We start from the raw sequence: 13,039 nt of genomic DNA on the forward strand, positions 1-13,039 counted from the left end.
AGGCTGGCGGAGAGGGGATAGGGGAAATAGAAAGGGGAGGGGGAGGGAAGGGGGGAGGTATCTCCCGGAGAGGAGGGGAGGGAGAGTGGAGGGGGAGAGAGGGGAGAGGGGAAGGGTGGGTAAAGAGGGAGGGGAGGAGGGGGGAGAGGGGAGTAGAGGGAGGGAGAGAGAGGGTGGGGGGAGAGGAGGGGGGGGAGAGAGGGGGGGAGGGGAGAGGAGAGGAGGGAAGAGGGGGGAGGAGGTGGAGTAAGAGGTAAGGAGTAGAGAGGGGGAGAGAGGAGATTAGGAGAGGAGAGGGAGGGGGGAGAGGAGAGAGAGAGGATAGGAGAGGGGGGGAGAGGAGAGGGGGGAGAGAGGAGGAGGGGGAGAGAGAGGGGGAGAGAGGAGGGGAGGGGAGAGGAGGGGAGCAGAGTGGAGAGGGGGAGAGGGTATAAAAGAGGGGAGGAGGAGAGGGGAGAGAAGATGGGAGGGGGAGAGGAGAGGGGGAGAGGAGAGAGAGGAGAGGAGAGGGGAGGAGAGGAGAAAGGGGGGGAGAGGGGGAGAAAGGAGAGGAGGGGGAGAGAGAGAAAGAGAGGGGGATAGGGAGAGAGATGTGGGGAGAGAGAGGAGGGGAGAGAGAAGGAGAGTGCCTTTTTAATTCAACCGAAACAACCATTTGCAGGCAGTGCTTTTTTACTTCAAACTAACTATATTTTCATTTTCAAACCAAATTAAGGGTACTCACAGTGCTGTAGACATTTGTTCAGTGTCATTCAGAGCTCAGAGTGACAGAGACTAATTGACAGAGCTCCAGCTTGCAGAGACTAATTGAGGCACACCACTTCCTGGTTTTATAGTCCCTTCCCCTGCCTCCAGCGGGGGCAGCAGAGAGAATGGGGAATTTTGTAAAAACATTAATATCTCTGTCATTTTTCATCGACAGGAAAAATCCTCGGCACACATATGGTGGAGGGGGGCTCTGAGCGAGGTGGCCAAAAATGACGGCCGTAGGTGGCGGCGTTCTCTCGGAAATCGCAGCACAGATGGCCAAAACCGGTCAAGAACAGACTTTTAGTAATATAGATAGATGGAGAGGGTACAGAGAAGATTTACAAGGATGTTGCTAGGGCTAGATGTTCTGAGCTATAGGGAGTGGTTGAGTAGGCTGGGACTATTCCTTGGAGCGCAGGTGGATGATAGGTGATCTTAGGTGTATAAGATCATGAAAGGAATAGATTGGGTAGATGCATTGAGTTTCTTGACCAGAGTAGGGGAATTGAGGACCAGAGGACATAGGTTTAAGATGAGGGGAAAAAGATTTAATAGGAAACTGAGGGGTAACTTTTCTCACACAAATGGTGGAGGGTGTATGGAACAAGCTGCCAGAGGAGGCAGTTGAGGCAGGGACTATCGCAACATTTAAGAAACAGTTAGACAGGTTTGGAGGGATATGGACCAAGCGAGACCAGGTGGGATTAGTGTAGCTGGGACATGTTGGACGGTGTGAACAAGTTGGGCCGAAGGGCTTGTTTCCACACTGTATCACTCTATGACTCTATTGTGGGCCAGGTATCAAATAATGATGGGAAATGAGTACAGGAAGGAGATCGTCCTGGTGTCAAGACAACAACCTTTCTCTCAATGTCAGCAAGACAAAGAAGATAGTGATCGACTTCAGGCAGTGATTCGGTACACGTGTGTGTGTGTGTGTGTGTGTGTGTGTGTGTGTGTGTGTGTGTCTGTATGTGTGTCTGTGTCTGTGTGTGTGTGTGTGTGTGTGTGTATGTGTGTGTCTGTCTGTGTGTGTGTGTGTGACTCTGTGTCTGTGTATGTCTCTGTGTTTCTGTGTGTGTGTGTGTGTGTGTCTCTGTGGCTGTGTGTGTCTGTGTTTCTGTGTCTCTATGGCTGTGTGTGTGTGTGTGTCTCTATCTGCGTGTGTGTCTGGGTGTGTCTCTGTCTGTGTGTGTGTGGGGAGGGGGACAATGGAGAGACAGAGAGAGGGGGATTTTCAGTTTGCAAACCACACGTTTCCAGTTAAGAGTTGGACACGATTACTGTCAATACGAGCAGCTCATGGAGCAGAGTCAGAATGAGAAACACTGCTTGGACTGTAGATATAGACGTGGCTGGGGGTAGAGGAGTGGGAGAGGGAGGGAGGAAGAGAGAAAGAGAGAGAGAATTGGAGATAGAAGAGAGTGGAAGGGGGAGAGAGGGAGAGAGAGAGAGGAAATTGGAGAGAGAGAAGAGAGAGAGAGAGAGAGCGAGAGAAGGGAGAGAGAGAGTAGAGAGAGAAGGGAGAGAAAAATGAGTGTGATAATGGAGAGAGAGAGAGAGATAATGGGGAGAGAGAGAAGGGGGAGAGAGAGAGAGAGGAAGGGGAGAGGGCGGAGGAGAGAGAGGAGTGTGCCTTGCTTGGTGGAGAAGAGGGATGTGGGAATGTTGTACGCAGGTGGTGACTCACTCTCACACTGTCATCCCCCCCTGTCATTGCGCAGTCTATCTGACTCCCTGCACTCCCCCCCCCCCCCCCCACCCCTCTATGGAGTGAAGCAAATATGCAACGTTTCGGGTCGAAATCCTTCTTCAGACCCGGCCGGAAATGTTGGCTATTTCCTTCGCTCCATAGATGCTGCCTCAAGCCCTGTCCCATTGTGCGAGTTCACCCAAGAGCTCTCCAGAGTTTAAAATCTCTGTGTAGCATCTATCTTCAAATTCCCACTTTGAAATAAAATACAACTTTCGACTAAAACATTTCGCAGCAGGATCGTGATTAGTCGATTCCCACGCATTTTCAATCATCGTTCGATTCAGTGTAATTTTCACACCTGGCTGATATAGTTTTTTTTTAAAGACACAGTACATTACAATAAATAGTTTCAAGCATACCCGGTACTAAATGCACGAACATTAAGGTGGTTACTGATGTTACAAACGGTTATAAATAAATATAATTTAAATAGGAGATTTCTGTGGAAAGAATATTTAACCAGAATATAAGGTGAGGTCGCTGCAAAATTCTCACTTAAAACAATACGCCGTCAACTCAGGATTGTTTCTTAGCCCTCTGACAGGTGTTTCAATCTCACCGCGTAGCTCGTGGTTAATCGATTCATAGCTATCAAGTTTCATTCCTGGTCCGTATCGAACTTCTCCAAATGTAAATGCTTCAAGTTACGCTTCTTGTGTGGTAGTAAGGGTGGGGGGGATGCTAGGATAAAATACCATATATTTGCATTTATATAGCGATCCTGCTGCAAAATGTTTGTCGAGTGTTGTACTTTATTTCAAAGTGGGAATTGAAGATAGGGACAGAGATGCTACACGGAGATTTTGATAGGAAGGAAACATTACAGCAGCTGAGTAAAAGATTAGTCAAATGGTAGGTTCAATGAAGATCGGGCGAGGGGGGTTGGGGGTGGGGGGAAAGTATCTATAGCTTGGGGCTTGCCTAAATGAGTACTGAGATGGATTATCATTCCACGCCAAATTTCTTAGACAACAATCCCTTTTATGCAATTACCACAACTGTTTGTTATGGATCAACGGACTCTGTATGGTTCATGCTCGTAAATTAGTAAAACAAATGTTCTTCTTTAAGTACGGTTGTTTCTGGGATGGGGTGACTGATAACAAATAACCTACATTCTATATTTTGTCATAATGTGGCTGAAACAATGGCATATTTTGTAATATTTATTGAGATAGAAAGATACAACTGAGTTTGAGCAAGATATTACCTTGCAACATTCTGTATGTCTAACAGATATTGTGAAATGGAACTCATAAATGATGGGAGGATTACATAAAACTACAATTCAAAGGTAATGAATATACAGAGTATTCTTATTTCCATCATGAGCATACGATAGTGATATAGGACACCAGGTCCTACTACGGTAAACTCACGAGCTACTACGGTATGACTACGTGTTAAAAAGTATCACATTTTTAGATCTTGAGTATATTTTACATGTGGACATTTTTCAACATGTTGAAAACTCTTCACGAGTTGCCTCGTTTCCTGTTAGCGCTAAGAAATGGCATGTTGGCTTTTATAACAAGAGGAATCGAATATAGGAGCAAAGAGGTCCTTCTGCAGTTGTACAGAGTTCTAGTGAGACCGCACCTGGAGTATTGTGTGCAGTTTTGGTCCCCTAATTTGAGGAAGGACATTCTTTCTATTGATGGAGTGCAGCGTAGGTTTACAAGGTTAATTCCCGGGATGGCGGGACTATCATATGCTGAGAGAATGGAGCAGCTGGGCTTGTATACTCTGGAGTTTAGAAAGATGAGAGGGGATCTTATTGAAACATATAAGATTATTAGGGTTTGGGCACTAGAGGCAGGAAACATGTTCCCGATGTTGGGGGAGTCCAGAACCAGGGGCCACAGTTTAAGAATAAGGAGTAAGGGATTTAGAACGGAGACGAGGAAACACTTTTTCTCACAGAGAGTGGCGAGTCTGTAGAATTCTCTGCCTCAGAGGGCGGTGGAGGCAGGTTCTCTGGATGCTTTCAAGAGAGCTAGATAGGGCTCTTAAAAGTAGCGAAGCCAGGGGATATGGGGAGAAGGCAGGAACGGGGTATGATTGGGGATGATCAGCCATGATTACATTGAATGTATGTGATATGAAAGTGAATTAGGTGTAAAATTAAACTGCTTTTTATGCTTTATCTGATGGGATAAATTGCAGACTTGATTTTTTAAATCTCAAAATTTTGTAACATTGCTAGAAAATGTACCTGCATCTTGGAGGCCGAAGGTTAGGTTGTTAGCCACGAAAGATAGACTTTGTTATCCTTCAGTACAGCAACATCAAGAACGATGTTGCTGTACTGAGATATAGCCAAGTCTATCCCTCATTGCTAGCAGCTGATGGGAAGCGGCTGAAAAGTGACAGCGCTGCTGGGGGGGGGGGGGGAGTTCCTTTCAGAGCATGTGGGTAGTCTGTCCAGGGGTAAAGTTGCGGGGAGGGCAGGAGGGTTGAGAAGGAGGGAGTCGGCCGGGGATCATCCAGTACAAGAGCAGGTCAGCGGGCGATGGATAACAGGACAGCGGGCGGTGGAGCTTACTCCGTGTGCCAGGGCGAGTAACCTCAATTGATCCCTTATTCGCGCTGACACGGGAGTAAGCTCCACCGCCCGCTGTGATGTTATCCATCACCCGCTGACCCGCTCCGCTCTGTGATCTTTGCTCTTGAGCTGGTCCCTTCACTGTCCAGGCGGAGAGCACTGCCAGAGGTGAGCGGGCCGGCAGAAGGCGCTGAGATGGCAGTCGGTTCCGCTGTCCGGTGATGGAGGCCGCTCGTAGCCACGCAAGCTGCTTCCCTCCCCGGCCACAGTGAGTGAGTGAGTGGGTTACTGGCATGAACCCGACCCTCTCCTTCTCAACGCTCTTGCCCACCCCGCAACTTTACCCCTGGCTAGACTCCCCACACGCTGTGAAAGGAACTCTCCCCCGAATTGTCATGTTACTCACGACACGTGACTCATTTATAATTATTTATTTATATTTCTATGAAAATGTTTCCCAATTGGGCCCCGCACCTCCTTAGGCCGGCCCTGCTCCTATCCTTGTCTCCATTTATACGTCACGCTGCCTCGGCAAGATCAGCAGCATTATCAACGACGAGTCACACCCTGGCCATTCCCACCTCTCCTCTCCCATCCGGCAACAGGAAAAGAAGTGTGGAAACGCTCACCTCCAGATTCAGGGACAGTTTCTTCCCAGCTGTTACCAGGCAACTGAACCATCCTACCAACAACTAAAGAGCAGTCCTGAGCTGTTATCGACCTTATTGGAGCCCCTCGGACAATCTTTGATCGGACTTTACTGGACTTTATCTTGCACTAAACGTATTGGCGTTAATCCCTTCATCGTGTAACTGTGCACAGTGAATGGCTCAATTGTAATGGTGTATTGTCTTTCCACCAAGCCCACGGAACCCAACAGGTGAAGGTTCAGAGAGCTCCCACAGGCAGGCGGACCTTGAACCCACCGTCGTGGCCCTCAGCGGGGGGGGGGGGGGGGGGGGGGGAGCAGAGGAAGGCGGCGACGGTAAAACCGGGAGAAGGAACAAGTGCGTGGCCGGGACATGATGGAAATGGTTAATTGTAGCGTTGAGAGGGAGCGGAGAGGCGATGATTTGCTGGGCGAGGGAGAAGGCGCGTCTTCAGACAGAGCCGGCTAACGTGCTGGAACCATTCTGTGGGCTCACTCACTGCCTGGAGCGATGCACAGAGTTTGAAACATGCCGGCTGCAGCTGGTGCGGACAGGCGTGATGCCGGGCAGCAAACCGCCTCCCTGACTCCCAGCCCCACATCAGCAGCCCGGGAACGATCCCTCCACACTCCCACTGGAGCAGGAAGGAGACCCGGCAACAATGCTGGCCCCAGCAACGGTGCCCGGCTTCCGACATCAGACCTGGCATCGGCGCCAGCCGCCCACAACATTGCCCGTCCTCTGCCAAGGGGGCAGTTCGAGCGGCGCCAGAAATCCCTGGTGTCCTATGAACTATGAGGGGATTCTGGTGGACAGTATGGCAACGACTGAATAAGTATTGCCAGCACAGCTTTGTACGGAGAATTTCATCTCACAAATTTGATAAGAGTTGGTGAAGAGGTCACCATGAGGTCAAAATGGTGGGGACTAGTCTGCCACCACATCTTGGACATTATCACCTCGGATGGCACGTCCTGGTCCAACACACATGATATCACGAAGAAATCTCACCACTGCCTCCATTTTCTCAGAAGTTTAGAGAGTCTCAGTATGTCACGAAATACTGCAACAAACATCCACAGATGCATTATAGCAAGTATCCTGCTCGGTTATATCACGGCACATGCAGCAATTCCAGCGCACATGAACACAAGAGGCTGCAGAGAGTGTTGGTCTCAGCCCCGTCCATCACGGCCATAGCTCTCCCCACCATCGAAAACATCTACACCTCAAGAAGGCATCTATCATCAAAGATCCCCACCATCCGGGCCGTGCCCTCATCTCACATCGGGCAGGAGGTACACAAGCCTGAAGTCCCACACCACCAGGTTCCGGGTCAGCTACTTTCCTGAAACCATCAGGTTCTTGAACCGATTCGCAAAACCCTACCTCGGCAACGTAACACCTCTTGCACCAGCATGAACATGTTTTTGAACTGCCCTAATCTCTAATGTTTTGTTTGTTACAGTTACCGTACAGTAGAATTTTATACATAAATATATATAACTTGTTTTTTGTAATGCTTTGCCGAAAGCATATTTTGAAATGTACAAAGAAGCACAAAGCGCTGGAGTAACTCAGCGGGCCAGGCAGTATCTCTGGAGAAGACGGATAGGTGAGGTTTCGGCTCCGGCTCCGGCTCGGGGCCCTTCTTCATTGACCCAGTAACTCACCGCACTGGGCAGTCCCGGCACCGGCCCACGCCTCCGCTCACGCCCCTCCGATACCCCTTCACCCGCCCGCCGCCCGGCTGCCCTGGGCTGTAGTCACCCCCCCCCCCCCCCCCCCCACCCCCCCACCGCCCCCACCCCCCCCCCCCCAAACCCCGCCCGGCCCCCCCCCCCCCCCCCCCCCCCCGGCCCCCCCCCCCCCCCCCCGGCCCCCCCCCCCCCCCCCCCCCCCCCCCCCCCCCCGGCCCCCCCCCCCCCCCCCCCCCCCCCCCCCCCCCCCCCCCCCCCGCCCCCCCCCCCCCCCCCCCCCCCCCCCCCCCCCCCCCCCCCCGCTCCCCCCCCCCCCCGCCGGTGCCCCCCCCCCCCTCACCGGCCGAGATCAGGCCGAGGCCGAGGAACCGGGCCGCTCGCCGCAGCTCTTCCGCCGCCATTTCTCGTTGGCCGCTGGGTTACATCCCGGCCGATTGTCGGTGTGTGTTGGCCGGGCGCTGGGCCTCGGTGCCGGGCTGGCTCCGCTCCATGCCGGGGACCTCTCCGCGCCGCCTCGGCCCGTCCGTCTCCCGTTAGTCTCCGGCCCCGGACAGCGGCTCTGACAGCAACATGGCGCCGCGCACGCGCACTCACGGCTGCCTGCCGGCACTGCGCGCAATACGCCTGCGCACTCACGGCTGCCTGTCGGTACTCCCCGGACGTGCCTGTGTGTTGCCGGCCAGACGCTGTGTGTGCGTAAGGCACGCGAAGACAAATAGAAGGCCGCCATCTTTGATAAAGGCGTTTGATGGCGGTCAAGGACGGAACGCTCCTGGCGCATGTCTGCCGCCTGTACGGGTGATGCTGCTGCAGGTGATTGGGCTCCCCGGGTCAGCCCCGCCAAGTGGGTATGTATGTGTTGGCTGGAGGCGACCCGGGGCCGGTGGAGCAGCTGGTACTCCAGGGTGCCGCCTCCTTGCTTGGCGATGGGCTGCCAGTCAGTGCCCAATGCCCAGCCCCGGCCTGGACCAGCGACCCTGACCTACAGTAGGTATGTTACAAAACGTACCTGAATCGTGGCTGAGCATCTGCCCCTCCCCTTGTGTTTGATTTTGGAGCTGTTTGGAGGGACCGATTTTTACTAGGCGCCAATCGTGAGCCTAGTGCGGGCGACCCGGTCCACAGTCAGGATTACAAAATTTAAAAGCTCTGTGAAGGAAGGGGCAGCCCCACGGCCATGGTATACCTCAAAATGTGTCACATTTTAATTTTCTTATGTAAGCTCATTTTGGGCTTTTTACCCCCAGTAGTTTTCGGGGGCACTAGGGTCGGAGCAAACGACGTTCCACATGAACCGGAGCCGGGGCATTTATTTAGGGGAGGAACACTTTCCTTCCATTTGGCCTATAAATTAATGTAAATTAGATATAAAAATCATGTTATATGTGAATTATTTGTGAATAATCTTTGGGGACACTTAGGCTATTTAAAATGTTAATGAAATGTGCTTTTGAGTGCTTTTTTGTAATGCCATTGAAAATGGGAACAAGATGTAATTTCCGAGTATGAAAATGGTCATAACTTTTTTAATACTTGAGATATGAAGTGAATTTGGTGTCAAATTAAACTATTGTTATGCTTTATCGGGGGGATAAATTGCAGACTTGATTTTTTAAATCTCAAAATTTTGTAACATTGCTACCTACAGAGGCTGGAGCGACCGGCCGCTTCTGCCGCCCGTGAGTGCGGGCGTTCACAGTCAGGATTACAAACAAGATGTGAAGGAAGGGGAGACCACGGCCATGATACCTCAAAATGTTCACATTTTATTCAATGTAAATGGGGGGCGGGGGTTGGGAAGGCGGGGTGGGGGGGGTGGGGGGAGGTGGGGAAGGTGGAGTGGGGGTGGGGAGTGGGAGGGGAAGGGGGTGGGGGGGGGGGATGGGGGGAAGGAAGGCGGTGGGGGGGTGGGGAATGGTGGGGGGGAGTGAGGGGGATGTGGGTGGAGTGGAAGGGGGTGGGGGGGTTGGGAAGGCGGGTGGGGTGGGGGGGGGGTTGGGAAGGTGGGGTGTGGGGGGATTGGGAAGGTGGAGTGGGAGGGGGGGGGGATAGGAAGGCGGGGTGGGGGAAGGCGGGGGTGGGAAGGGGGTGGTTGGGGGTGGAAGGTGGGCGGGGGCTAGGACGGCCGCTGAGCGGGTAGGTGGGTGGGCTGGGATTAGACTTCGGGCAGGTCCGGTCCGGTTGCCGACAACCGGCAGAAGGAGCAGCACGTCGGCAAGCTCGAGTCCTCGAGGCAGATGGAGAAGGGCCTGTGGCACTCAGCGCACTGTGGGGAGAGGGAGGGGAGAGTCAGCGGAGAACGAGCTGGGCACGGGCACTCGTGGCTACACACCGGTCCATCCCTCCCTCACCGGGTGGTTTGGGATTATTTTGGATGTCATGGTGTGACAGTGTGGAAACAGGCCCTTAGGCCCAACTTGCCCACACAAGCCAACATGTCCCAGCTACAACTAGTCCCACCTGCCCGCATTTGATCCATATCCGTTCAAAGATGTCCTATCCATGATGTACCTGTCTGTTTGTTAAATGTTGGGATAGTCCCAGCCTCACCTACCTCCTCAGGCAGCTTGTTCCATACACCCACCACCCTTTGTGTGAAAAGGTTACCCTTCAGATTTATATTAAATATTTCCCCCTTCACCTTAAACCTATGCCCTCTGGTCCTCGATCTGGCAAGAAACTATTCCTCCCGTGTGGCGACGCCTTTGCCCGAGGGGCAATGTCTCATGTTCACTCTCACACTTCCTGGTGTTAACCCCCACCATCAACCCCACAGCACTCTCTGAACAGGGCCACGACTCCAGCGTCTCCCTCCAGCCATGGACCTGCTGCACGCAACAAAAGATTGTCACTGTACTTCCCACAGTACGTGACAATGATAAACTAAACCTCAAATGCTGGTCTGCAGCGAACATGGGGTCTCTCGTTCTCATTCTGACACAGCGGGCCCCAAATGATCCCCCGTGTCCCAGCTTTCGGAGCTAGTAACCGGTGGCTACGGTGCATGGGCTGACCGGGATGGGGGTAGCCCGGGGGCGGTTACCGGACAATGCGCGCGGCGCGCAGGGGCCAAGCCGCCCACCTGAACCACGTTCTCGCCGCCCAGCTTGCGTTGAGACTGCACCGCTGGGATCTGGTCTAGTCGCTCGATGTTCCATAAAAGCACCGTGGAATCCTAGGGGAAGCGAGATATGGAATGAGGAAGGATTGGGATGGGGTGGAGGGTTCAAGCAAGCATGTGTCGCTTTACAAAAAAAGACACAAAGTGCTGGAGTAACTCAGCGTGTCAGGCAGCGTCTCTCCGTGAAGTTTAAACGATATCAGATTGTCAGATGACAACGAGTTGCAATAAAGGGGGCTTTTCCGGGTTGGCTGCCAGTGACTAGCGGAGTTCCACGAGGCTCGGTGCTGGGGCCGCTACTCTTCACGTTATATATTAATAATTTGGATGAGGGGATGGAAGGCTTTGTGGCTAAATTTGAGGATGATACGAGAATAGGTGGAAGGGCAGGAAGTGTAGAAAAAGCAGGGACTCTGCAGAAGGACTTGGACAGGTAGGGAGAGTGGGCAGATGAAAAGGGACTTGGGAGTGCTGGTGCAGGATTCCCAAAAAGTTAATCTGCAAGTCGAATCGGTAGTAAAGAAAGCAAACTCAATGTTAGCATTTATTTCGAGAGGGCTTGTATACAAAAGCAGGGATGTAATGCTGAGGCTCTATAAAGCGCTGGTCAGGCCGCATCGGGAATATTGTGAGCAGTTTTGGGCACCATATCTGAGGAAGGGTGTGCTGGCCTTGAAGAGGGTCCAGAGGAGATTTACAAGAATGATCCCAGGATTGAGTAGGTTTATCCATGATGAGCGTTTGTCGGCACTGGGCCTGGACTCGTTGGAATATGGAAGAATGAGGGGGGACTTCATCGAAACGTACAGAATAGTGAAAGGTTTGGATAGAGTGGATGTGGAGAGGATGATTCCACTAGTGGGAGAGTCTATGACTAGAGGTCATAGCCTCAGAATTAAAGGACGTTCTTTTAGGAAGGAGATGATAAATTTCTTTAGTGAGAGGGTGGTGAATCTGTGGATTTTTTTGACACTGAAGGCTGTGGAGGTAAAGTCAGTGGATATTTTGAAGGCAGAGCTAGATAGATTCTTGGTTAGTACAGGTGTCAGAGGTTGTGGGGAGATGGCATGAGAATGGAATTAGGAGGGAGAGATAGATCAGCCATGATTGAATGGCGGAGTAGACTTGTTGGGCAGAATGGCCAAATTCTACTATCAATTGTGACCTTATAACGGTTAGGGTCGTGATCCTCCTTCACACTCTGTTCTCCAGAGATGCTGCCTGACCCGCCGAGTCACTCCAGCACTTTGTATCTTTTTTCGCCAGTAGCCCGCGACCGAACACCCTTCCCCCCAATATTTGGCTTTGTTTTGTGGCGGGCTGGGGGGCATTTGCCCAACCAGGGGTCAGCAATGAGACACTGCATCCAGCGGCACGGCTGAACCCCGCTGGCCCGCTGTTGCTTGTGCGCATGGATGAGGCCACATCAACCCGCGGCGCGGCGGTACAGCCGCTGAAACCAGTGTGAACGGGTGATGGATGGTCGGTATGGGCCGAAGGGCCTGTGTCCGTGCTGTGAGTGGCCGGGGGGCATTACCTTGCAGGCGGACAGAACTCTGGCGTTGTCCGCGGAAATGTCCACGTCCGTCACCCAGTCATTGTGGTGCTGTGTGGGGAACAATCCCCATCTGGTGAGCGGTGGCGTTCCCTCCCCGCCAAGCCCCCGCCCTCCACACCCCCCCCGCCCCCGCCCGCACCTCCCGCCCCCCGCCCTCCTCACCCTCCCCGCCCGCCCTCCTCACCCTCCCTCCCCCCCCGCCCGCACCTCCCCCCCCGCCCCCGCCCGCACCTCCCTTACCCCCGCCCCGCCCGCCCTCCCTCCCCGCCCCCTTCAGCTCCTCGCAGCGACAGGGTCTCCTGCAGTGTCCTGGTGTCCCGTGTGGGCCGAAGAGCAGCGTTGGGATGGTTGGGATCGCGGCACGGTTGCGGTACCGGTGGAGTGACCCCCCCACCAAGTGTGCCGAGCAGGGCGTTGTGCTGGTGCAGGGACCACCGTCCCAATGACGGCCGCAACGCCGTAACCTTCTTCAGGCCTTGGTTCCCTGCTGTCCCCACCCCCGCGTCACCTGGACCTGAACCTCCCCTCTCTATGCCCCGCCTTCAACCACCCCGAGACACGGAATACGGCCCCTTTGGTGCAACTTGTCCCCGCTCACTCACACACAGTCTCTCTGAGCTGGGCCCACTTGCCCGTGCATAGCCCATATCCCTCTGTACTTCCTTTATCCAATCTCCCCTCACAACTCGAGCCCTCCAGTCCCAGCAACACCCGTGTGAACCTTCAGTCCTCCCTCTCCAGCTTGATGACATCCCTCCTATAGTGTGGTGACCAGAACCGCACACAGTGCTCCATGTGTGAGCTTAACAACCAGCTGTACTGATGTAACATGACGTCCCAACTACTGTTCTCAATGCCCTGACTGAAAACAAGTGTGCCATATACCAGTGTAGGAAGGAACTGCAGATGCTGGTTTAAACCGAAGATAGACACAAAATGCCGGAGTCACTCAGGGGGTT

General features: G+C 53.2%; 1 protein-coding gene across 1 annotated transcript in view; it reads right to left on the bottom strand.

Moving 5' to 3' along the window:
• Positions 1-9,531: 9,531 nt before the first annotated feature.
• The window catches only part of LOC129715053 (WD repeat-containing protein 88-like), a 44,917-nt gene continuing 41,409 nt past the window's right edge, over positions 9,532-13,039 (bottom strand). The window contains 3 exon segments of the mRNA XM_055664884.1: positions 9,532-9,667; positions 10,484-10,576; positions 12,060-12,128. Of these exon segments, the coding sequence (XP_055520859.1) occupies positions 9,557-9,667; positions 10,484-10,576; positions 12,060-12,128 (273 nt within the window). The 3' untranslated portion in view covers positions 9,532-9,556.

The sequence above is a fragment of the Leucoraja erinacea genome, chromosome 50, assembly GCF_028641065.1.
Source record: "Leucoraja erinacea ecotype New England chromosome 50, Leri_hhj_1, whole genome shotgun sequence".
Taxonomy (NCBI): Eukaryota; Metazoa; Chordata; class Chondrichthyes; order Rajiformes; family Rajidae; genus Leucoraja; species Leucoraja erinaceus.